The sequence below is a fragment of the Ciona robusta genome, chromosome 12 (assembly GCF_009617815.1).
Source record: "Ciona robusta chromosome 12, ASM961781v2".
Lineage (NCBI taxonomy): Eukaryota > Metazoa > Chordata > Ascidiacea > Phlebobranchia > Cionidae > Ciona > Ciona robusta.
This window is the reverse complement of record NC_143246.1, coordinates 6,221,949-6,245,698: the sequence shown is the minus strand read 5'-3', so window position 1 is coordinate 6,245,698 and position 23,750 is coordinate 6,221,949. Positions and strand designations below refer to the sequence as shown.

At 32.6% G+C, this 23,750-nt stretch overlaps 5 protein-coding genes across 5 annotated transcripts; all 5 read left to right on the top strand.

The window, feature by feature from the left end:
• Window positions 1-134: 134 nt before the first annotated feature.
• On the top strand, window positions 135-2,373 carry LOC149727233 (uncharacterized). The gene is made up of 2 exons (XM_089889884.1): window positions 135-885; window positions 1,252-2,373. Exons 1-2 carry the CDS (start codon window positions 381-383, stop codon window positions 1,335-1,337), a joined length of 591 nt encoding a protein of 196 aa, XP_089746010.1. The 5' UTR covers window positions 135-380; the 3' UTR covers window positions 1,338-2,373.
• A 424-nt stretch (window positions 2,374-2,797) lies between these two features.
• Window positions 2,798-10,817, top strand: LOC149727232 (tubulin polyglutamylase TTLL5-like). The gene is made up of 12 exons (XM_089889871.1): window positions 2,798-2,991; window positions 3,185-3,378; window positions 3,598-3,712; window positions 3,887-4,093; window positions 4,694-4,849; window positions 5,149-5,331; window positions 5,872-5,968; window positions 6,190-6,435; window positions 6,618-7,106; window positions 7,322-7,500; window positions 8,297-8,477; window positions 9,733-10,817. Exons 1-11 carry the CDS (start codon window positions 2,920-2,922, stop codon window positions 8,471-8,473), a joined length of 2,115 nt encoding a protein of 704 aa, XP_089745997.1. The 5' UTR covers window positions 2,798-2,919; the 3' UTR covers window positions 8,474-8,477; window positions 9,733-10,817.
• Window positions 10,818-10,967: 150 nt separating this feature from the next.
• Window positions 10,968-17,543, top strand: LOC149727231 (uncharacterized). The gene is made up of 12 exons (XM_089889872.1): window positions 10,968-11,602; window positions 11,993-12,142; window positions 12,534-12,668; window positions 13,135-13,249; window positions 13,617-13,775; window positions 14,262-14,384; window positions 14,608-14,712; window positions 15,026-15,365; window positions 15,627-15,708; window positions 16,040-16,126; window positions 16,428-16,588; window positions 16,787-17,543. Exons 1-12 carry the CDS (start codon window positions 11,351-11,353, stop codon window positions 17,022-17,024), a joined length of 1,947 nt encoding a protein of 648 aa, XP_089745998.1. The 5' UTR covers window positions 10,968-11,350; the 3' UTR covers window positions 17,025-17,543.
• A 164-nt stretch (window positions 17,544-17,707) lies between these two features.
• Window positions 17,708-19,256, top strand: LOC149727230 (DNA sliding clamp PCNA-like). The gene has a single exon (XM_089889879.1). It carries the CDS (start codon window positions 18,132-18,134, stop codon window positions 18,918-18,920), a length of 789 nt encoding a protein of 262 aa, XP_089746005.1. The 5' UTR covers window positions 17,708-18,131; the 3' UTR covers window positions 18,921-19,256.
• LOC149727229 (chitinase domain-containing protein 1-like) lies at window positions 19,248-23,445 on the top strand. Its single transcript, XM_089889874.1, has 9 exons — window positions 19,248-19,386; window positions 20,094-20,246; window positions 20,449-20,578; window positions 20,979-21,023; window positions 21,332-21,500; window positions 21,768-21,860; window positions 22,151-22,408; window positions 22,724-22,847; window positions 23,096-23,445. The coding sequence occupies exons 1-9, from the start codon at window positions 19,270-19,272 to the stop codon at window positions 23,192-23,194; spliced, it is 1,188 nt and encodes a 395-aa protein (XP_089746000.1). The 5' UTR covers window positions 19,248-19,269; the 3' UTR covers window positions 23,195-23,445.
• Window positions 23,446-23,750: the final 305 nt, after the last annotated feature.

Sequence of the window (23,750 nt, the reverse complement as noted above, 5' to 3'; positions counted from 1 at the left end):
TTGTTCTATTAGGTATAATAAGGCGTTTCTTGACATTTACATCTTTAAACATAGAAGTCTAAATACATATAGAAATATCATAAGTTTGTTTTTGAGATACGAAAACTAAATTTGCCAAAACAATATTGTTTTTCAATGTTGATTTGGTTAAGTGCTTCGTGTCATATTACATTGGAAAACAAAAGGCTGAATTGAAACAATACAAAATGTAGCCAAGTGTTTGATCAACTTATGTATGACAAAAAGTTAGAGCTAGTGTATGTATTTACGATAACGTTTTATTGTTTCGTGTTTAAGGTGCAGATATTAATTGTTTAAATTGGTGTCTTAATCGTCAAACGTACATTAGTGGCTGCTGTAAGTCGTTAGTTTGATGCAGGATGAAGCAGCATGACGTTTCTTCAACGCAAGATGTTAAAAAGTTCCGTTACGTCGCTCCTGCGAAACGAGAAACATTACCACAACAATGGTCTCGTGAATTTGGGTCAAAAAGCTCTAATACCAAGAGCTCGCTGCATGGGTTGGATTTAGACAGCGTGTGGAGTATTAAAAAAAACGTCTCCGTTAAGCCAACCCCACAATTCAGCACAACATTACCTGGTGTTAATAAAAAGGACACTTTTCAAAGTGGAAATTCGTTTTATTCTCGATATAAAACATCTACATCTCACCCAGCCAAGCAAAATCAAACAATTTCTTCAGAGAACTTGAATCCGGGCAAAGCATCTTGGTTGAAAAGTGCTCCATACCCCAACTCTGTCACAAGTGCCAGCCCAATGCAGAATTCTGACGATGATGAGTTTGACTTTGAAATGCCGTCTTCTACTTCCCAAAGTACAAAGTGGGGAAAACCCCAAAAGATCGCGACGCAGTTCACATATACAGGTATTGCATGCTGTCGTGTAAAAAGTTTTGATTTAAATTACAGGTGAAATATCAGAACTCTGAGTAATTCATTAACAACCGGGGGCCAATATTGATCTTTGCGTGGCACAGACAGTCATGATAACCTGGGTGTTCAATTTTATACATCATACACCTTGTGCCCGCTTGTGTTCCGCCCAAACCACACTCACATAAAAAAATATTAAGTATTGAACCTGGTATATATATAAGTTCAGTGTAAAAAAATTGTTTAATGTAAAAAAGTTGTGCCTGAAATTTGAACATGAATATAAGGCTAAACATACAGTAGTTTGCCAAAGTGATTTTCACTAAATATATATATTTTGATTTTCCTTTTTTCTGTAGATTCTTCCACACTAGGAGGAGCTAGTGGGCCAAGTCTTGGGAAAAACTCTTTTGGAAATTTTTCCAGATCAAGTTTTCAGTTTTGAACGGTCATTATGACATCACAATCAAGTTAAAATGCAGTTTTTTATTTGTGATTGTTACGTAAATATAGTATTGGTTACATAACAGTTACATAGAATGCAATCTTTACAATTCAACTTCACTTTTATATAATGACCCAATTGCCATTTTATATACTTTAGTACATATATTCTGAAGTTATAACAAGTGTAATTATAATTGATAAACATAAATCATATTGTAATGTTTCAAGTTTCAACCAAATAATAGATGCTTATCTTCAAATTTACAAAACAAAAACATAAAATATATATATTTTTTACCCTGTGTGCATTGGTGCGGTGACACCTTTAATGTCTAGAATAACGTGGCAAACACCATAACATTAACTTGCGACTGAGCCACTGTGTTCCTGTATTAAAGTGTTGGTTAATTTTCACTGTGAATAAATACTGTGTTCCTAATTTTATAGTAATGACTGCAATATATATTCATATATGGTTGTAATGTCAGGTAATTTTTCATACATCAACTTTATACTTTAGAATCTATTAATTAAATGGCTGGTACATTTAAAATGTACTTTTCCTAAAATTGTTACCAAATTTGTTTACTGTTTTAATTTGCACCAATACTTCGAGTCAATCTTTTTCTTACAAACACACAAAAACAGTATGGTAAACTTCTTATTCAAACCATATGATTCTTATTATAGTAAACGTAGTATGTATTAGTATTTTTGTGCATATGTTGAATAATTCTTCATTTATTTTGTACTGTGCTTGTGGAATTGTTTACTGAATTTACACTATCCTTTATTAGTAATGTGATGTAACTAATAACTATCTTAATATACTCTTAACGTACCATGGCATTGTACACATTTTTGTACCAAGCGTGGCATATACTACTAAATGCTCATTTCATATCTTCATTTTCACAAAACGCATTTTCTTTCCATTCATTTCATGCCACAGTTTTCATATTGATTCTTCATTGTAGTGTTAATGTACATTGTGTGGTGTTAGATGAAGTAAAAATACACAAAATAAATGTTAACTATTAGTGTTATTACATCATTTTTTATATATCTTTTCGAGATCAGTTTTTATTAATGCTCTGAACTGAGGGGAAACAAGAGAATGGTAAGTTTCATGTAGAGTGTACAACATTTCATCTTTTGGGTGCAGTATGGACAAATGTATATTCAGCGCATTTGTATATGACGCGATACCAGTTTGATATTGGTATGGACATGGCTGTTTTATATCTGTAAACAAAATACTAGAATTTTAAATTTTAGGCTCAAGTTCAAACTTGTAGCTTTTTTTTCCTCATTTCTTTTAGATAAAAAGGAAATACGTTTTTGTATCAATCTTGTCATATATTTAATTAATTGCGGTAAAAATATCATTTCGTTTCTTTGTCCCCAAACATTTACAAATAAAATATTTTTTTCGCGCTTCAGCAGGTCGTGACTTAGGTGATTCCCCCTTTACTTTGTTTGTGTTGTTAGGAAATAATTTCCGAAGCTTTTTCGACCATCAGCTGATGTTTCGGCGAGCACTATAGCTAGTAATATAGGACATGTTTTTTCTCTGAGGCATGGTACTATACAACGAAGAAGACGGCTTGGTGTTCCGAACTTCAGAGCATGTTCCTGAGGTCTTAAAACAGGTAACCGTAACTTTCGTCACGTAATATGCACAACTTTTCTAATTTAAGAAATTCGTTGCAAAGGTCGTAAATAATCAGCAAGAATTCGCTTAAAAATGTTAAAAATATACCCTCCACGCCAAAACCTAACTTTTTAGCAATTAGTGTGCCATGTATGTGGATTAAGTTATGTTAAAAAAGCGCCAATTTTCAGATTTTGCTCGAAAGAGGTTGGAACGAATATGATGAGACGCAAGACGCTGCGTCCTGGAACCTCTGGTGGAAAACACAGAGGTTCAGGAAGTCGGAACACGAGGAAGTTGCTCCATGGCAGAGGTTGAATCATTTTCCTCGAACCGATGCGATCACAAGGAAAGATTCTCTTGTTCGGAATTTAAGAAGAATGAGGTAAATTTTTGATAAAGAATGACGTAATGTGACAAAATTTCATTTTATTAATCATAGGTTTTCAAAAGATTACCCCATGTTTCATAAGATTGAATACATTTGTTTTATACAGTATGTACTGTGCATGAAATTTGGGGTGTAGAAATTTTAGCCGTATAAGTTACACATGTGGTAACTCATAAGCGAGCACGAGCTCAACTTAAATTACTTTATCACCAGATGTGTCCATGGTGTCCACAACTTCAGTTTCCACCCACCGGCGTATATTCTGCCCAATGAATACACAAAGTTTGTATCAGATTATGGAAAAGAAGCCCAAAAACAAGGAAAAAAAGTAAGAATACAAATTGCATCGTTTTTTAAACAAAGCTAAAAAGTTTTTAAAAATATCTAGGTAAAATTTTTATTGCCAGATTTATTGCCAGTTTTTTTTCCATTATAATTTTATTTTGTTTATTTTTTTACCATTTTAATTTTATATATTATTTACCGTTATATTTTCATACAGAATTTATACTGGATTTGTAAACCTGTTGATTTATCTCGCGGTCGTGGTATATTTGTGTTTCATGACTTGAAATCATTGACGTACGATTGCTCTGTGATTGTTCAACGTTATATCACAAATCCTTTACTGATATCTGGATATAAATTCGATCTCAGAATCTATGTTTGTGTGCCAAGCTTTCAACCATTGACAATCTATATGTACCAGGTATTTAGGAATAGAATATAATGTGTGTGTTTGGATTTAAAAGTGTTTTATTTATGTGAAAAAGTATGAATAAACGGTACATTTATTTTCTGTGGAAAAATAGGAATTCACAGTGTATTTTTATGTGAAAAAATAAGTTTGGCAAATTAGCACTAACCAGTGAAGAGGTTTAAAGGTTTTGTTTTTACATAATAAAGGTTGTTTCTATTTTGTGTGGGGCTGTAGGCTGTTAAAGTATCTTTTTACGTTTATTTATAGTTTACAAATTAATATTACTTTTTTTGTGGGCAATTTCCTTTTACAGGTTGGCAAATTCTACATTTTATATGGCCATTCCAAAACAAGTGATAATCATATATTTATAGATATATATTAGGTTAAGGTTATTTATCCATACATGATTATCTTGTAAAGTGGTATTTACTATTTACCGACAGAATTTACTATTATTAATAAACAAAAACTAAAATTCGTGACCATATGTTCAAATATTCGTATACCTTTATTCCAGTGTGTTGTATTCATATACCATACATACACAATACACACATAGTTGGCTTGTGTATTCAACACATAATACAACAATCTCTAACTCACCAGGAGGGAATTGTGAGGTTTGGAACTGACAAGTTTGACTTGAATCAGTTAAGCAATATTTTCTCGCACCTCACAAATACTTCCATTAATAAATACGGACCTTCATATTCAACTGATAAAGAGAGAGTTGGACCAGGTTGCAAATGGACATTATCACAGGTGAAAATACTGTGTTTCGGATAAGTGTGGCTATGTATTGGTATATAATTTAAGAGTATGGTAAGGTGTTCTTATTTAGACGTGTAATTTTTACAAATCTGTATTTTTACAAATTGTCTCTGTTCCCATGGCTTGCCATGCTGTAAGACCTCACCCACATAAAATAGAAAAAAAATAATAATTCTGGTTCTTATTCAGTATAAATATTCATATTTCCACTGACCAATGTGAATCTTGAACCTAGTACCCCCCTAACTTCAATAACCAACCATTAACCTAATGTTGATATAATCCACCAGCTGCGTAGTTACTTACGCCAGTTGGACGGAGTGGATGAATCATTATTGTGGCAACGAATAAACAACTTGGTGACTCTAACACTCGCCACGCAAGCCCCCACTGTTCCTAAGTGCAGAAATTGCTTCGAAGTTTTTGGATTCGATGTTTTAATCGATGATCAGATGAAGCCCTGGTTGTTGGAGGTTGGTGTTTATTTTATGGGAGCAAAATGTTTCGAGATTTTGTTAAAGTCTAAGTCTGTTATTTTGTGTAGGGAAATTGTTTTTTTAAATTTTTGTCATAATCTGGAGTGGCTTGGTAAAATGTGATTACACTTTTGTTATATAATTTAAGAGTATGGTAAGGTGTTCTTATTTAGACGTGTAATTTTTACAAATCTGTATTTTTACAAATTGTCTCTGGTTCCATGGCTGTCCATTTACAAGTTGTCAAAGTTGTCAAACGTATGGAACCTCCTTAGTTACTATGGCTCTGCTTTTTCTAAAAAGACAGCTAACAGTGGCTAAAAATCGTGTTAGGTATAAACTAAAATATATGAAGTCACCCTTGCTCTAACATTATGCTGTTACTTGAGATATTGATAAATACGGAAAGTTAAAAGGTGTTTTGGCTTAAACTGTAACACATGTTTCACACATTATGTGGTTAATGTGTGCAGGGTGTAGGTTGTATATTTTACCTCCTTAATAAGTTTACATAAGCTTATCCTTTTAAAACCACAGGTCAACTTTAGCCCGGCATTAAGCATGGACTGTCAAGCAGATTTCATCGCAAAGCGATCGATGCTCAATGATTTAATTGACCTTCTTAACTTTAAAGGTATTTTTTAATAATATAAAGTCATAACCTGTAAGTTGTTTACTTTGTGGGCTCTCTGGCCGTTCCATGCCGTAGGACCTTACCCGAATAGAATAGACCATAATACCTTCTATTATAAGTTCAACATATGTTGTGTGCATCAAACATACTTTTTAACTAACGTTTTTTTACAAGGTATATATATAAAAAAAATACAAAATTTGTGTCTTGTGTGTATTAAGGTTCAGACGCCGAACACGGGGGTTCAACTTTCCGTGACTGCCCAAGCCCGACACCTAGTGCGAGAAGAAGTTTATACGGAGGCCCCGACATTTACGAGCCTGATCTGCATCGTTCCTACCACTTAGGGGGGAACTTGACAGGAGAAAGCCGGAAAAAGCGAGAAAATTCTGGAAAAAATAAAGATGAGAGATTGGGAACTTCTCCTACACTGCCGCTGATTCATGCTAAGTCATCAGAATCTGACTGTAAGTCAGCATTTTTTAGCGCAGATATTTTACATAAAAGTTGGTGTTACACAGGTGGTTTTAATTTATTTCAGAAGTTTGATATTAAAAATAATCGTATTATACATATAGGCTGTCATGTTTGTATTAAAACTGACCAGAAAATATGTTTCATGCAACTAACATTTAATATATTTCCTCAGATCTGCTATTATCAAGTCATAATGGGTTTCCCCGAAACCTCAGTTCCAGTAGTGTGACCTCTAGTGTCTCGTCGGTTGACCATTCCAATCAACCCGATAACACAGAAGAGCACACCCCGGTGGCCAAGTTAAAAACTCGGCCGCCGAATTCTGTCCGACCGAAACAGAAGCGAACCTCATTGAAACTAACCCCACCTAGTGACAAAATGTCGCTCAAAACCCCAACATCGTCGCCACGACAACTCTCGACGATTACAGAGTTATTATCGTCTGAAAACACAAAAGCTCCGATACAAAAACGATTTTCCGAACTTCACCAACCAATTTTATCGAGATCCGATTCTCCTAAAATGACGAAAAGGAAAAAGGCTCTTAATTCCGCTCCTGTGTCCAGGAAGATAAGGAGTCCAACACGGAGTGATTCCTCCCAAAAATCTGGGGTTTCTACATCTCATAGGAACAGACAAAGAGTGAACATTGGCAATTATAGTAAGTTGATTTATTTAATAAAAGTAGTTTAAATCTTGTATTTTTTTGTAGCAAAAGATGTATGGATATAAGTTATATAATACTTTGGTATAAATTAAATATTTTTTGCCATGTTCGTGCATTTTGTGTTAAAATATTTTTACTAGTTTTAAGCACTTTCAAAAAAAGCACTTTTTCATGATTTTCCTAAAATAAAGTCTGAACTATGTTCACAGAGTCTCCATATAGCATCTCCAGTACAGCTCCCACCCAGACATCTAAAACCACCCCATGGCCAAGAACCAGGGTTGGAGATTTCATTCTAACTTTCCCGATGAATGAAACAACTAGGAAAGCATCGGGTCAAAACTTTGACATGAAAGTTATCTTACGCGAACAGCAGAAAAACCTAAAGGTAATGTTTATTTAAGTGATTCTAGCTATTGGGTATTGAGCCAATTCTGGCATAGCAGAAATGGTCAAGTGTTATATATACATATATTGATATATATATATATTAAAAATGGGTTTCATTCCTTTTTTAAGTTTCAAAATATATCATAAGGCAAATTTAACCTTTCTATACATAGTTTTAAAATAACAGACTTATAGCCATTACTATAAGATTTAAGAAAGATGACAGTTCAAAATAAACTACATGAAATTTCATTTATGCTTATAAATACATTGATATAATTTTGTATTCTAACTAAACACACTAATGACGTAACCGTGATATTATATTTGTTTTGCCATTTGTTCCATTCCCCCACAATGTTAGCTAAGGCAGTGTTTTATTGAACCAATATTTAATACAAGCAAATAAAGTTCACCTTGGCTACTGTAAATATTTATTACAAAATAAACTGTATTTGTCTCTTTCTATTGATAAGTATCTATTGTTTTAGCTGTGTTTGAATAACAGGATCATATTACATTTCTACATGAAAACCTTTGAAGTATTTGTTTTTTTATTAATTAATATTCAAATAAATTGTTTTAACTTATGTTTTAGCACCTTAAAAGTCAAAATACAAAAATGTTTTACCCAGCTGTTTGGTGTGGCCATACAAACAAGCAGAGCCAAAGTATATTGCATTTACCACATTAATCATTAAGGTTGCCCATGTTTGACAACTATAAGTGTAACTGTATTTAACAATATCCTCCAGATTTCATTCAAATTTAAAATCATACACCCATATCTACAGAAACTAATGTCGAATTTAAACTCGCCGAAAAACGAGAGTCGTCGCAACTCCTCTGCGTTAACGGAAACTGACGCATTACAACTTAGGTTTCAACTCATGTTTGAGGAGACCGACACCAACCCCCTGTATTTCTGGGGCCCGCAGAATCCACCTTTGCTTTCAAACATGTTGTCTTAACCTGGTAAGTTGTATGCGTGTTTTATTGTGTTGTTGTTTTGTTTTGTAAGCAGATGTTTTACATGTTTGTTTGGGCTCTGTATCTCAGTTTCTTGGTGTAGATTTTGGCTTAAATTGAGTCTAAAACAAATTACAAAAATTAAGTTTATTGTTGTTGAATTATTTTTGATTTTTAGAATAAAATATAAAATAAATGATAAATACCTTAAATTTAAAAACAAACCTTTACTAAACTAATTCAATGACATCACAATGTCCACCATGACAACACAGTTTTTTTATTCCTACAAACAAAACTTGTATGGGGACAAAACCCTTTAATGTTGAATGTTGTTTTTCCGATCAAAATCGGTCGTCGAGTTAAACCAAGCGGCCGATGGACAAAACAAGTCGTCCATTCATAGCAAGCTATAAATAGCTTGGTGTTGTTGACTTATCAGACTCGTCGCTTGTCTGTTACGACTTCCATCGCTTCTAGAATTCCTTTCTATCGTTAATCGATTACCCAACAATGGCGCTGATTGTTATCTCATAATTGACCCCTTTGTTAAGTTTATGTCTCTTTTGGAACCCAAGTTTTAAATCTGATTAAAACATCAAACAGGTTAAAAGGTCAAAGCAAGATTTTTGTTATTTTACATCGTTTAATAACATTTCAGTCTTCAAGCTTATTAAAAATATACTTTTTTACCTGTTCAACCGACATAAAACAGATTTTGTTAATTACGCAGCTTGTAAAAATTAGAATTAACGGAAAAATGACCAATATTAAAACAACTTATCATTAAAAAACATATGGAAAAGTAATGTTTAGAATAAATAATATAAAACATACATAGGATTTAGTTTACAAGTTTTTTTTCCTATCGAATAAAGTATAATTTTTTTTAAATAATTAGCTGCTAGATTCCTAATTAAAATCTTTTAAATTAAAATTGGCATAATGAGTGTCTGTCTCGGGTGTTTCATACCTCGATAAAATGATTTAGCAAATTTTTCTCTCATTGTTCAATGACACGCTTCTTTGTTTGTATTTGTTATGTAACAATAGCTATTGTTTCATTAATGTTTGCAACACGATACCTATACATACCCCTCCCTATCCAGGAACACAAAGGGTTTTTCAAACATGTTTTTTTCTACCTTTTTTTAATATTATTTAAAGTTGTGGTTAAATTACTTTCTCAACTTTATAAAACATGTTTTGATTGTTTTTTAAATTATAAGTTATTCTAAAATCTGTCTCCTTACTTTAACAGGCAGTCAGACACGACATTTGAACAAATTTTCAACCATCTGTATTGGTCTTCCCATCCCAAGGTACAACTAATGTTGAAGCTTTTTTGTTTCCAATATATATTTGCAAACAGCAGTTTATTTTTTCCAAAAATATCCAAGAATTGAACAAAGCGTACACTATTTTGAATATGTTTCTTAAATTAAGCAATAGACAGGTGTTTTTCAAGCTTCCGTTTGATATTTAATTGTTAAGTGTTACTACATATTTACCTAATGGTTTAACAATAATCCCACTGTGTTTTAAATCTTCCAAGTTCAAATTACCACTGTGGTTATTTCTATATTATTTAAAAAGATTTTTGCCAAGTGACTAAAACCTAATGTTGGATACTTCTAAGACCAAAAATATAATAAAGTTTTTTTGCAAGCATAACAGGCTATACAAGTAGGACAAAAATCTGACAAAATATTATGTCATATTTAAAGGCTGTTATATTTGTATTAAAAATTAGCAAAAAATCTATTTTTTATCACTGAAAACTCTCTGAACCACTGGCATTGCATACTGTATACTAACTGTAAATTTGCGTGCACAAATTTCACTAAAACAGTCTATTTATGTATTTAAAGTTTTCACAATTTCCTATTCTGCTAACTGCAATGTTATAAGCAATTTCTTTTTCTTATTGGCTTAGTGTTGAAATAATTTAAAGTAAGGTACCGACAGGTAACATATTTGTATAGAAACGTTTTTAATTTAGTTTTTTATTATTTAACAAAATTACATTTTCTAAATTTCCTGAATGTAATAGTGAAACATAGTTTATTTAAAAAACAGCCTAAACATTTCAGATTTAAATGACCTAAAGTTGCAATTTTAAATCTAGTTGCATTTTAAAGCAAATAAAAGTAGCACTAAGAAAACATGAACAAATAATTTCTTAATTCTTATACCTTTTCCAATATTACTTTAGATATAAAATTGTCCTTTCTTTTTCTAATTCAGAAATATATTTATTCTACTTGTAACACCCAATAAGTATTGCTTCAATTCCCTATTTGTGTAAGCGTAACTAATTTAAGTAATAAACCACGTCTCATAAAACACCTGTTACGTCTGTCCGATTTCGTTTCTATTTTAAACGTGAATTGACATATATGGGATTTGTGAATAGGAAGTTCTATGACATCATAGTGGGTGATTCAGATCAAGAATTTAAATGAATGCAAACCACTCATATAGTGATGATGTGTAAGAAGTAATCTGAGGTCTGCTTTGAGGGAAGTGTCAGTCATGTTGCATTTAGTTGAGAGTTTTTTTATCAGGAAACTGCCTTAATATGAGTTAGATCATTAACTGTAAACAACAACAAAAGTAGGTTAGGTTCATTAGGTTAGTTCCTTGAGAAATAGTAAAATTATCAAGATAGTTGAAAGATTTATAGATAGAGAAAGAAAAGATTGACGTTAATGTTGCAGTTCATATGAAATTATCAGGTAATAAAACAAAATTTACTGTAACATGCAGAATATAATATTTCAATAATAATAAAATGATACTATTTCAGCTAAATTTTAATTTAAAGTATAAGAAGCAAGTCTCAAAACAAGCAGATACAACTAACAGAAAGGATTAAAATGAAATTGTCAATTAAACTTGTGTGTCTGTTTGTATTCCTATCATATCACCCTTGTACAAGTGATATAATATCACACTGGTCGCCATGGAACGCTTGCATGGGAATGATGAATTGCTACCAAAGGATTCGGGTTTGCATTGAGCCTGAAGATCTCACCATTCCCCCAATGCTGTGTCGCCATGGTAACGATAGCAGAGAGGAAAAGATGTATAACTGTCAATCATGCAACGGAACGTGGGAGTTTTTACAAGTGCGTTCTATATTACGGAATTTGTTAACTTAAATTTTGTTCTATGTGTGTTTTAAAACCTCTTATTTTTGTTCCTAAGTGTATGTAAAACCAGATAGTTTTGATACTTCATGACAAGAAGACACAAAGTTTTTAAATTTATTGCCATCTGTTAAGTTTCTCCAACTAAACACTATATAATCAGCTTAAAATAACTATCACGCTTTCCTGAGCGGTATTCTAGTGTTGTTTTAGCTTAAAGCCAGTCATTAATTCTCTAATCCAGCATAATCTAAATACACTCTGACATCATTTTTCATTTAATTATAAAAAGTTTATTTTAAGAGCGTTTTATAAAATTAATTTTAAAACATTTATTTTAGAATTTTAATTATAATGTTTATTAAACAGACACTGACCGACTGCGCACCCTCGTGTTACAACTCCAGTAAAACAGTAATTTATCGATGCTCAACAAATATATCATGTTTGCTACAAACTGTATCACCATGTAATACACCATCATTATGCACAGGTACATGGGTGGCTAATAAAACACTGGTGAGTTTTAACTGTAAAATATTTTACTTCTTTTATTACTTTGACAGATGTCATATTTATGCACAGGAGTGAAAATATAGATGTTAAAATGACAGTTGTTTTACCACACTCTTAAAAAAAGTTTTATCACATTGAAACAACAGTCTTTTAACGCATGTAAAAATAAAACGGTTTATACAACATGACATGCAGTTTGTTAATAATTAGGATAGCAAAGTAGACTCTTTTTGTCTCTTCTGCTTTCTCTGCATAACATGTATATTACATTACACTTTTACACATGTAGTAACAGAATATTAAAATAGTAGGTAAAAAATGGTATGCCACAGCATTTCTAGTCTTAACCATATACCATACTGTATAAAAACCCAATATATTTTATCATATTTAGTGCAACACAGAATGCGATACACGAGGAGTGAGGAAATTATCAATTTCTTGTATGAAGAATGGCATTGCAAGTTCTGCCTGTCCAGATAGTTACGGATTTCAAAGAAAAATTCTAAAAGAGCGTTGTAACAGTACTGTAAGTGTAAATTATTTTTTGTCCAATGAATAATATGCAACACTAAAGGGACTGTGTTGATATTCAATGATTTTTTTGTGTTTTATTTTTAGATTACAGTTTGCACAAAAATAAATGTCTGGTCCTGGTTTGAAAATCTCAAACAAGCATTAAATACAAATGTCACACATCCACTACATGTTATGCATCATTACAATACTTTTTAAGATTTTTAATAGAGTTGCAAAAGGTTGACCACATCACTAGACTAAATTCCTTTAGAGTAGGGTCGTAACTTTTGGGCCTGGTGATTTTTGTTAATGCTGTGTAAAGTCAACACCACGTTAATCCATTTTTTCACAATTTTTATAACACGGGTCTTTTGTTTTATTCACCTCGTGCCCGCTTAAGAGTTACCACATATGTAACTTCGTTTCATTTATATTTATAGTCTTGTAAACCTACATATCTTGATTTTGCACCCTAGTGTTTGTCCTGGTCTAGTTGGAGAAATGCCAGTGAATGTAGCACCTCGTGTGGTGGGGGAAACGCAATGCAAATAAGGTCATGCACCAAAGCACCGATCTGTGCTGGCTTTAAAGGTTGGTTTGTTTTGTTTAACTCTAACATTACTTACATTTTTGCAAAAATTACATATTCATTAACAAATCCGCGGTGTTTTGTAAGGTTTACAGTTGTAATTAATATACAATAATAAAATAGAAACAAAATCCTGATTGATTATTTTTATCTAGAACAACCAACATGTTAAACTGTCACAGTCAGTATGACAAATGTTCAAATCAAAGCAAAAGTTAAATATTTAAAAAAAAGTCGGTGGTTTTTTATTACTATTGCAATTAATATTCATCAATGATGCTAAATAGAAACAATATCTTGAAATGTTATTTTAACCCTGCTTAATCAATATGCGTCATCACGTCTATGAATGTATTTCCTTTGCGTCAGGCTCACTGTACAGAGGAAATGAGACAACATTTCAGTCGTGTAACACCCACTCTTGTCCTGCGTGGAGTCAGTGGTCAACTAGCGGTCACTGCTTGGCAAATGTCCGATCATGGACAAGAAGCTGTGTTTATAAAGGACAGCCCTATATTGGATGTGATGGTTTGTGACACCAATGAGTGACATATTTTAACAATTTTTATAATGTTTGAACAAGAAGATTATGTTAAAATTATATTTTTTAAAAGAGCACTTAAATTAGTTTTGTTTTAAAGGGTTTGTTAGATGTAGTATAAGTCACATTCATTATTGCATTGAAACACTTTTTCTATTCTAATAACATATTTAAAACTGTAAATTTTTCCATTAACTTCAGTCTGTTTGTGTTACTTTTTATTTCTTAAACTAAAAGACAAATAAAAAAATTATAAACTTTTTAGTAATTGTTTATAAACTATATGTTATATAGTAAATAATTGCAACAAAAAGTTTCTTTTCCCCAAGTTTGTCCAGCAATGTACTCTTAACCCCCACACATAGTTTATTTATAACTACTAGAATATACTTACAAGGATATTATACTATGGGACCTTACATTAAACCTATGACGTAATTTTACTCTATAAATACTTAAGGATGTCTTCGTAGGAAATGAATCATTCCAAACCAAGTTAAGTTTATGCATTGAAGCAAATGCAACGACAACAGCAGCAACAGCCTTACTTGGGGCATCTATTATACCAAGTCCTTTGTCATTTTACTTAATTATTGGTAAGGATTATTTGGAGATTAGAGTTTGAATGATATACTTGCAGTTTTAGATTGATAAATATATATATTTAATTAACAAATAAAACCTCATACCTATCAAATATTATCATTGCAATTTTGGATTAATAAAAAAATTTGAACTTACAAATAAAATCACACTTGAATTAAAGAGCTTAATAAATATAAAAAGTTTTATTTCATAACGAATCTTGTTTTACCACAGCACTGGCTGGTTTATGTTTATTCATCTTCATCATCTGCATTTTGCTCTGTGTAAAATTATTTGCTCGAAAGAAAATTCGAAAGCAGCTCACTCGAAATGGATTTGGTAAGTACCTGTCTTTCTAAGCAATGTATTACATTTTTAATTGAAAAATACCACTGTTTCAAAAACTCTTTTTTTACTGTTTTACCCCAATATTTTTTCTATTTTGTGTTCCTTTCTCTTTCTTCCAAGTATTTTTCTTCTGTCTTATTTTCGTAAATTATACATGTAATCTAAACTAATATGTAACCTTAGTTAATATAATTGATGTAAAACAGCAGTAAATTTGTTAAAAAAAGAAAGTTTACTTAAATTAAAAATTGTCTTTCCCCCTATTCTCTTCTCCTTCCAAAAATAGTTGAAACTTTTTTTTTAGTTGAGGATTCACATAAGAAATACGATTCAAACCTGGACTTGAGTGATTTCCAAACCCAAATATCAAACATTACACCTCCTGTCACCCCGTACAAGGTTCCACTTAAAGATGAAAAAGAATTTTCCGTCAAAGTACAGAGAAGCAAAAGTTTAAAATCATTGTCTGAAAACATGAACCGTGGCTCGATTCGAAACAATTACTCCATGACAACACTGCCCGCAAAAAAATCGGCAACACTGGACAATGGGATACATAGATCACAAAGTACTGGTTCAAAGCAACAGCAAGAAGATGGCAGCCCAAAACAAATAGTTCCGTTACGACCTAGACCATCTGTTAGGTATTGTGTTCATGTATAAGATGCTTGTTTATAGACAGTAAATACAAGAAGACACTGAATGACCATATATTTTACCATGTGTTACAAGACACCTAATTCCGTTTTTGGAGAGACACTTAATTCCGTTCAATATCTGTTACTGCCTACTACTGACTTAAAGATAGTTAAAAGTAAAATTAACCCTGACTATTCACTTCAGTAAAATTCCCATACTGGAACAATCCAACCCTACATAAATAAGGGTATTCCTTGTTATTATAGACGTGCTGAAAGATTGAGAGAGAAACGTGAAAGAAAACTGAGTCGTAAACTTGAATCTGGAGAACTCGCACACAATTATGAAGTTGGTATTTAAACTTATTTATTAAAGACTTCTTTGGGCTCCTCTAGTATAAATGCTTTAAATTTATTCCACCATTTCGTCCCTCATTCAGCAAGACTTTATCAGAATATTTTTGCCAAGTGACAGACATCGTGTTGGACTAAAACTAGCGTTTATTATACCGGAGGAGTCAAATGTTCAACATTACGTTATCTGGGTAGCAGAAGTAACACCATAGTAGTTTAACTTGTAAAGATTAAATACCAAAGCATCGCAAGTCTTAAACATACACCATACTGTATAAGCATGTTCATTATATTCTGGTTTCGTTGAATTAAATCTTCTCTTTCAGGATTCTAATGGGAACAGTTATCTTTATAGGAGAGCACACAGTGAAGGTGACATTTTGTCACCAGTTCATTCAGCTATACCAACTAATGTAAGTGTTATTTAAGAAAATGGTATGTACATTTTTGCATTAGATATGGCGTCTTACATAGCCACCATATGTGTATACAGCTGTTCAACTTACTTTTGCATCATTGGTTATTCACAATTTTTAAAATAGATTTTTCGGAAGAGTTTAAGGGTGTGGGTATCATACATGCTTAAATTGCATATATATTTTAAAACCCAACAATGTTTTTTTTTTAAATTAAAGAAAAATGTATATGAATCTAAAGCTTTTATGTGCCTAACTAGATGGTAGATACCCCAAATAAAAAATCTATTTTTCAAAGGAAAAAGATGATCCTGGGACTGTGCCGAATCCAAAACCAAGAAAGCCACTTCGAAAACATAGTTCTATTCTTTTGAACCAGAATTTATCCAACCAAGCTTACAATGTCCATTCTTCTATGGATGAAATTAGGGTGGAAACAACAGATATGACCAACAATAGGTAAGAGTAAGGTGGAGGATTTAGGTTTGAACTTTTGTTATTTTTTCGAACAAATTGTAATTTAAATAAATTATATTCATCAAAGTAAGTGTTCATATGCTTTGCATTTTAGAATTTTAGTTTTAAACTAGGGGTTTCACCGAAATGAAATGAGTTTTGTGTAATTCTTGGTATTTTAATTGGTTTGAACTTTTGTAGTGCGAACCCTATGTCCCCATCAATGAAACCTCGCAAACCACGCCGTAACACAAGCATGAGAACTTCATTTATCAATGAAAGGATGAAACATCAGAAGCCACCTTTGTCGCCTGAAAGAAACGGATTGTCGAAATCACTAGGTGACCTCACAGAGCAGGGCAGCGACACTTCAAGGTCAGGATCTCCATTTCAGAGAAGAGACATTCAAGATGATAGTGTGTCAGTGGATTCATTGTGAAAATAAACGCAAGTTGCATAGGGGTTAGTACACCTACCTCTAGCGAAGAGGTTTCAGGTTCAAGTTTGGCACTGCTACCGTTGTGGGTGTATGTGTCCTTGAGCAAGTAGGGGCAATCGCTCCAAACTGTTTACTTTTACGAACAATTCATACACATATCAATATTAGTTTTTAGATGATCATTACACGACAACGGTCTTACAATCCGCAGAGTATTTGTGTCATGCCATATTGATGTTTAAAATATCAACTGTTTTTATATTTTATTATGCACTAGCCAGTATTTTATTTGTCTCTTTTCGCTAAATGTACTGTTGCATTTTAACATTTCCACTGTTGCTGTATAACATTTTTTTTGCTTTTTGATATTTGCCACTATTTACACAGAAACATGTAATTTATCAGGAATAAAAAAATCTTCGTGCAATGCGTATGTTAAACTAATTTTTTTTTGCAAATGTGTTGCAATTATTGTTTTGTTTTTTTTTGAATTCATTAAATTAAAAGTTAAAACTAAAAGGCATTGGTTTTAGTAGATTAAAAAAAAACATTTCAAATCTACTCGAATTTCAATTAAACCTACAGTGTATCTATTTTAAGATTTCGATACGCGCGGACTTTCCCGCCAAATAAGAACCCGCCAATTTCACAACGAAAGGAAATCTTTAGCTTTGTTTAACAGCTTGCAGTAAAACTTAGGCTGGCGTTGTATATTGTTGTGTAAAATATATAGGGATTGGTAAATATAAACTTAATGTAGCCAGGTATATTTATGTTACGTATATTTAAACAAACATTAGAGATTTACGGTGGGAAAGATTATAGTTTGCGCGGCTATAGTTTTTGGAAATAAAAACTTTGAATGTTATTTTATCTAAATTGAGTAAATTAACCAATAACAATAAATGTAATACTCATAAAACAATTTGATAAGATGTGTATTGAGACTTACACAGTAAAAAAATTTAAAATTTGTCTTTCTATATTACCTTTATTGTCCCAACATTTGTGTTGTTGCCGTTTAAATTTAATCCATGTTTTGTAATATATGTTCCTTTATAGTTTTCTTCAGGTGTTTTTGTAATTATTCCCCAAAGTTCACCCAAAATGTTTGAAGCACGTCTTGTCCAAGGAAGTCTGCTAAAAAAAGTCCAAGAAGCGTTGAAAGACATCGTGAACGAGGCGTCATGGGATTGCACGTCATCTGGATTGAGCTTACAAGCCATGGACAGCTCCCACGTCTCCCTTGTGCAACTTACTCTGCGCGCTGACGGCTTCGAGAAATACCGATGCGACCGAAACCTCGCCATGGGCATCAACATGACAAGCATGTCGAAGATTTTGCGATGCGCTGGAAATGAAGACGTGATCACTCTTAGAGCGGATGACACCGCTGATCTGCTGGAAATGGTCTTCGAATCCCCGAAGGGTGAAAAAATTTCCAACTATGACATGAAGCTGATGGACATAGACTGTGAGCAGCTTGGGATTCCTGACCAGGAGTATAGCTGTACCATCAAGATGCCTTCCCATGAGTTTGCAAGGATTTGCCGTGATTTGAGTCAAATTGGTGAGTGCGTCATCATCACATGCACTAAGGACGGGGTTCAATTCTCAGCCAAGGGAGATCTTGGAAGCGGTACGATCAAGCTTTCGCAAAACAGCCCAGCAGAAAAGGAAGATGACCAAGTCACGATCGAGATGACCGAGCCAGTTCAACTCACCTTTGCGATCAAGTATCTCAACCTTTTCACCAAAGCTACTCCTCTCTCTGGTGCCGTATGTCTCTCAATGTCCAACGATATCCCTCTTGTGGTAGAGTACAAGATAGAGGACATGGGACACATCAAGTACTTCCTTGCTCCAAAGATCGAAGATGAAGAGGAGGCAGAATAAACTCCAACTAAACACACGACTCTCACTGCCTTTTGTCAGCTTTTAGTTCAACACATCATGAACTCTCTACATGCCTTCACACAACTGTACATTAAGCAAAAGTGCTAAATTTTAAATCAAACTTGTTATTTTTTCCTCACAACTGCTGTTATTTAACTTGGTTGTGTTGCTGTTGTATTACCAGTAATACTATAACACCTACTTGTTAGTATGGATTGCTTTTGAGTACATTTTCAATGCTAGACATAGTTCTAATGTAAACTAATTGCTTATATTTTGAAAATATTGTTAAATTTCCACCTTGTAAAGTTTCTCGGCTGTTGGTAACATTTCTAGGTGATAGGTCACCATGCATAAGCTGATTAAACTCTGTCTGTTTGTTTCTGTTATTGTTTCATTGTATTATGCGTCAGCGACTTTATCTCAAACTAAAAAGAAGAAATCAAAAAAAGAAAAAGATAACAAGGTCTGGAATATCTTTTGAAATTACGAAATGATTTATATATATATTTATATTGAGAAATTTCGGTGATTCAGACAGCCATATAAATTTGCATTGAATGGTTATTTAGCCAACTATCCGTATGAAATTTTCTTTAACAAAGCACTCACTTGTTCATCTTTGCCCTAAGCAAAGTTTTACTTGTTCATAGAATAAAATAAAATCACTTGTTCATAGAATGCCATGTAAACAAGTATTCTAGTCAAGGTAACCAAAGAAATCCGGCATGTAGTAGCCACTAAAATTTAAAGGTAAATAATTTACCGTAAGTTTTAATGTCCAGGTATAACCAATATGAATAGTGGACCACACAAACCCAAGCACGCAGCTTTGAGTCTGTTAAAGAACCCTGACACTGCTATGCCCCAGAGTTTAATTTTATGTGGTAAATTTGGCCAAAATAGGTACAGTATAAAACATGAATTTTTGTTTATTTCAATACAAACATTACAGTCCATGTGTAGAACACAAATGTCTTTATTTCAAATGTTTGGGACGAAAAAATGAAACCCTTTTTACTGATATTGAAAGTTTTAATTTTTAATCTAAAACTCTTGAAAGTAGAGATAATTGTGGCATATGTATGGGCATGGCGTGTGATGTTTAAATTGAAACTTTAAGCATTTTCATATTTTTCTATGGATGTATGGACACCTGTATTTTATTTGAAGGTAAAATTATCAAAAACCAATGTGGCGGATCGTGGCTTGATATCAGAAAATATCAAACTTTCTGACATCGTTGAAAACCATGCAAAATATTGTGAAACTGAGAAGAATACAAGAAACTTTAACGCAGGAAATGTTCTTGGATACGTGACTCCGGTTTGTACAGTTTAAATACCCTACAGGTTTTTGTGTCTTAACATTATTGTTAAAATCCAGATGTGGGCCCCATATTAGATATATGTATTAAATATTAATTTTTGTTAAAAAATATCAATTTAAATACATTTAAAATGTTACAGTTTAATTTAATGAAACATAAGTTTGTTATAAAGACTCATTTTATTATTATTTTTTCTAGTGGAATTCACATGGCTACGACGTTGCAAAGACATTTGCCAAGTTCTCCATGATAAGTCCAGTGTGGCTTCAAATTCGACGGAAAGCAAAAGGAAAATATCAAGTTACTGGCGCGCATGATATTGATAAAGGTACATGATACATACTTGGTAACTGGTAAGAGGGCACAAGGTTTATGAACAGAACACCCATGTTATAACAGCTGTTGTTGACACTTCATGATAAATAAGTTACATATGTGGGAACTTGTATGTAGAAATGAGGTGTATAAAAACAGAACACCTGAATTGTAAACAATTGTCGTTGCCCAAAAAATAAAAGTTTGATAAAGAAATAATGTTGAGTTCATACTTCGTATAATGTAGATTGTACTTTTAATTCAGTCAGTTGAGTTCTCTAGTACTACATTATCAATTTATAGAGCACCCATAAGTTGTAAGTTGGCATGGGGTGCACAAAATCAGACACCCATTTCAAACATACGCTGTTGCGTGGAAAATATATATTTATATTTTTGTTTTTCCACACTAGGTTGGGTGAAAGATGTAAGAAAGACAAATCCTGATGCCCAAATATGTAAGTTGAATTTAACATTTATACAGTATTGTATATATTTAAAGGTTTTTCCACTTTCAGTTAAATAACAATATAAATAATATTATATTTTTTCTGATGTAGATTTCATATAGAGAATCTTACACTCTTTTGTACCTCCAGTAAAGTCAAACACTTTATTTATACCTAGTAATCCTATATCTTTATGTTATACTGTATGTATATTGTTGTACTCTCTGTGTATGTTGCTGTACCGTGTATACTCTTTGTGTATGTTGTTGTAATTCTGTATGTATATTGTTATACTCACTGTCTCCACTTTCCCACAGTACCACGAGTGTTGTTCGATCAATGGTCACTCTCTGATTACAAATCACTGTTCAGCAGCGAGACTGAAATAGAAGCCATGGCAGCTGAGATGGTTAATGTGCTCATGAACAATAACATGGATGGTGCAGTAATTGAACTATGGATGCAAAAACCCGCACAGAAAAGCAAGTAAGTTTTCCTAAATTATATCCACAATGTTGGGGTGTATGGTGTGACATGACAATGACACCCAACTTACTGGAGTGACATTGTGTGTTTTGGCAGTTTGATGGTTAAGCAGGTTTTACCTAGCTGTTTGGTGTGACCATACTACAAGCAGAGCCAAAGTATTTTGCATTTATCACATTATTTATTATGAGTGCAATTTATAGAACTATAAGTGTATTTTAACAATGCCACCACCGATTTCACTTACATTTTGTAAACATTTTTTAGTGAAATAATTCATGTGATGTCTCACATGAGCGGAGCATTCCGTGATCGTGATTTAACAATCGTGTTCGTGATTCCACCACCAAACAATTTGGAGTAAGTACATGAACCAAAGAACCATATAATAGTGTTACAATTTTATTTGTTGGTAGCCTATCTTTTAAATTTTCCAAAATTGTAATATTTTTGTTGTATTTGTTGGTAAGATATTTATATATGTGTATATATATACATATTTTTACATTTTTTTACATTACTTTTTTGTTTTATTTTTAAATTAAAACTAAAAGTTATGTACTTAGATTTAGAACTTTTATCTTTTTAACCAGTATTAGCTGGTAATTTTTTTCATCATTTTTTATTAATTGTTTGTAAATTGTTTTTAGATCTGAAGCCGCCTCCACCTCCATTTCTCGAAAACATTTTGAAAAACTAGTCCCTCTTGTGGATGCTTTTAGTTTAATGACCTACGATTATTCTGTCGGCCTCGGAAAAACTGGGCCAAATGCTCCCATTGAGTGGATGGAAAAATGTGTGAAGAAATTGGACCCAGAGGCAAAGTATCGCACAAAAATATTGTTGGGTCTAAATTTTTATGGCTATGGTTACACATCAGGGGGCACGGAACCAATTCTTGGAACCCAGTAAGTTTTTTATGTTTTTAAATCTCGTATAAGTATGCTATGACTAAAATTTGTTTGGTGTGTATGTGGCTTTAGTATACAATTGTCCTGTACAATAACACATGACGTATCAATCTACAAAGGGATTTAATTGTAGTGTTTATTAAACGGGTACTTAGGTTTTTACAACATTTTGTACGGTATAAGGTAGACTAGAGTGTAAAATAACAAATAATAAAACAATTCCTATATATATTGTAATTATGTGGTCCAAGAAAACATGTGCTTGTACCTTATAGTCAATTCTTGGCTGTAAATTCATTCTGTTACCTAAAGGTTTGTAAAGACATTGCAAGAGTTCCCGTCCAAGGTGATTTGGAATAAAGAATCGAAAGAACATTTTGTTGCACAGGACCTACCCAACAATCAACAAGCTATAATAGCTTACCCTACATTACTGGTAAGATGGCAGAGTTTTATTCAAGTGTCTGAAGCAAATTTGTTCTGTGCTTTTGGAAATTAGTAAACAAATTGTCAGAAGAGCAGAAAACACAATCACCTACAAAGTTTTGCAGCGTGGCACCTATGGTATAACTCTTTTTATCCCTAACACATGAGGATAAATAACATTTATGCAATAGTAATGGAATTTATAAAGATATATAATATGAAATATATAATTTAAACAATAATGATATTTGAACGCAGTCAATATCCTCCCGCGTTGAACTAGCAAAGAAACTTGGTACAGGACTTGCTATTTGGGAGCTTGGACAAGGATTAGATTTCTTTTATGATTTACTTTAAATCACTGTTTTATATATTCTCGTCTTTCGCTTTTAATTTATTGTAGTATCCGGTGTGCTGTATCATGGGTATTATTTATGCTTACGCAGAAACAGAATTGTAATAAGTTTTGGAATTTATAAATTCAATAATTTTGTTTGTTGGTTAAATTTGTGATTATCAAATGAATCGCTTCTGCTTTACATTTCTCTGTATTTTAATGTGAAAATAAACCTTAATGTCAAAATAAACCAAAATTCTTCTATCCGGTACACCACAATTTTTTATTTTAGACAATGCTTTTATAATTCCATAATTGAGTTGCTTTGTGGTCTTGGTTTAATATACCTGTGTCTGGAGTTGGCAGCAAAATATTTTTCAATTCTTGGGTAATATTTGCATTTGAAAGGAATCAATGTTCTACATTAAATGGGAATATCTGCTGACTACATGAGATGTTAATTTTACTAGAAAGTAGACCACTTTTTACCAGAGTCGGTATACAAACATGTTTGTATACCTACTCTGCATGTCACTATGTGTATGTGGACTTTAAAATGCCAGAGCTAGAAATCAA

Bases quoted from the DNA above. Each gene is read 5' to 3' on its own strand.
- LOC149727233 (XM_089889884.1), top strand. From the start codon at position 381: ATGAAGCAGCATGACGTTTCTTCAACGCAAGATGTTAAAAAGTTCCGT. The intron at 886-1,251 runs GTATTGCATGCT...TTTTTTCTGTAG, and splicing joins GACGCAGTTCACATATACAG to ATTCTTCCACACTAGGAGGA.
- LOC149727232 (XM_089889871.1), top strand. From the start codon at position 2,920: ATGGTACTATACAACGAAGAAGACGGCTTGGTGTTCCGAACTTCAGAG. The intron at 4,850-5,148 runs GTGAAAATACTG...ATAATCCACCAG, and splicing joins GCAAATGGACATTATCACAG to CTGCGTAGTTACTTACGCCA. The intron at 6,436-6,617 runs GTAAGTCAGCAT...ATATTTCCTCAG, and splicing joins TAAGTCATCAGAATCTGACT to ATCTGCTATTATCAAGTCAT.
- LOC149727231 (XM_089889872.1), top strand. From the start codon at position 11,351: ATGAAATTGTCAATTAAACTTGTGTGTCTGTTTGTATTCCTATCATAT. The intron at 13,776-14,261 runs GTTTGTGACACC...ATGTCTTCGTAG, and splicing joins GCCCTATATTGGATGTGATG to GAAATGAATCATTCCAAACC. The intron at 15,709-16,039 runs GTTGGTATTTAA...CTTCTCTTTCAG, and splicing joins AACTCGCACACAATTATGAA to GATTCTAATGGGAACAGTTA.
- LOC149727230 (XM_089889879.1), top strand. From the start codon at position 18,132: ATGTTTGAAGCACGTCTTGTCCAAGGAAGTCTGCTAAAAAAAGTCCAA.
- LOC149727229 (XM_089889874.1), top strand. From the start codon at position 19,270: ATGCATAAGCTGATTAAACTCTGTCTGTTTGTTTCTGTTATTGTTTCA. The intron at 20,247-20,448 runs GTTTGTACAGTT...TATTTTTTCTAG, and splicing joins TTCTTGGATACGTGACTCCG to TGGAATTCACATGGCTACGA. The intron at 21,861-22,150 runs GTAAGTACATGA...AATTGTTTTTAG, and splicing joins CCACCACCAAACAATTTGGA to ATCTGAAGCCGCCTCCACCT.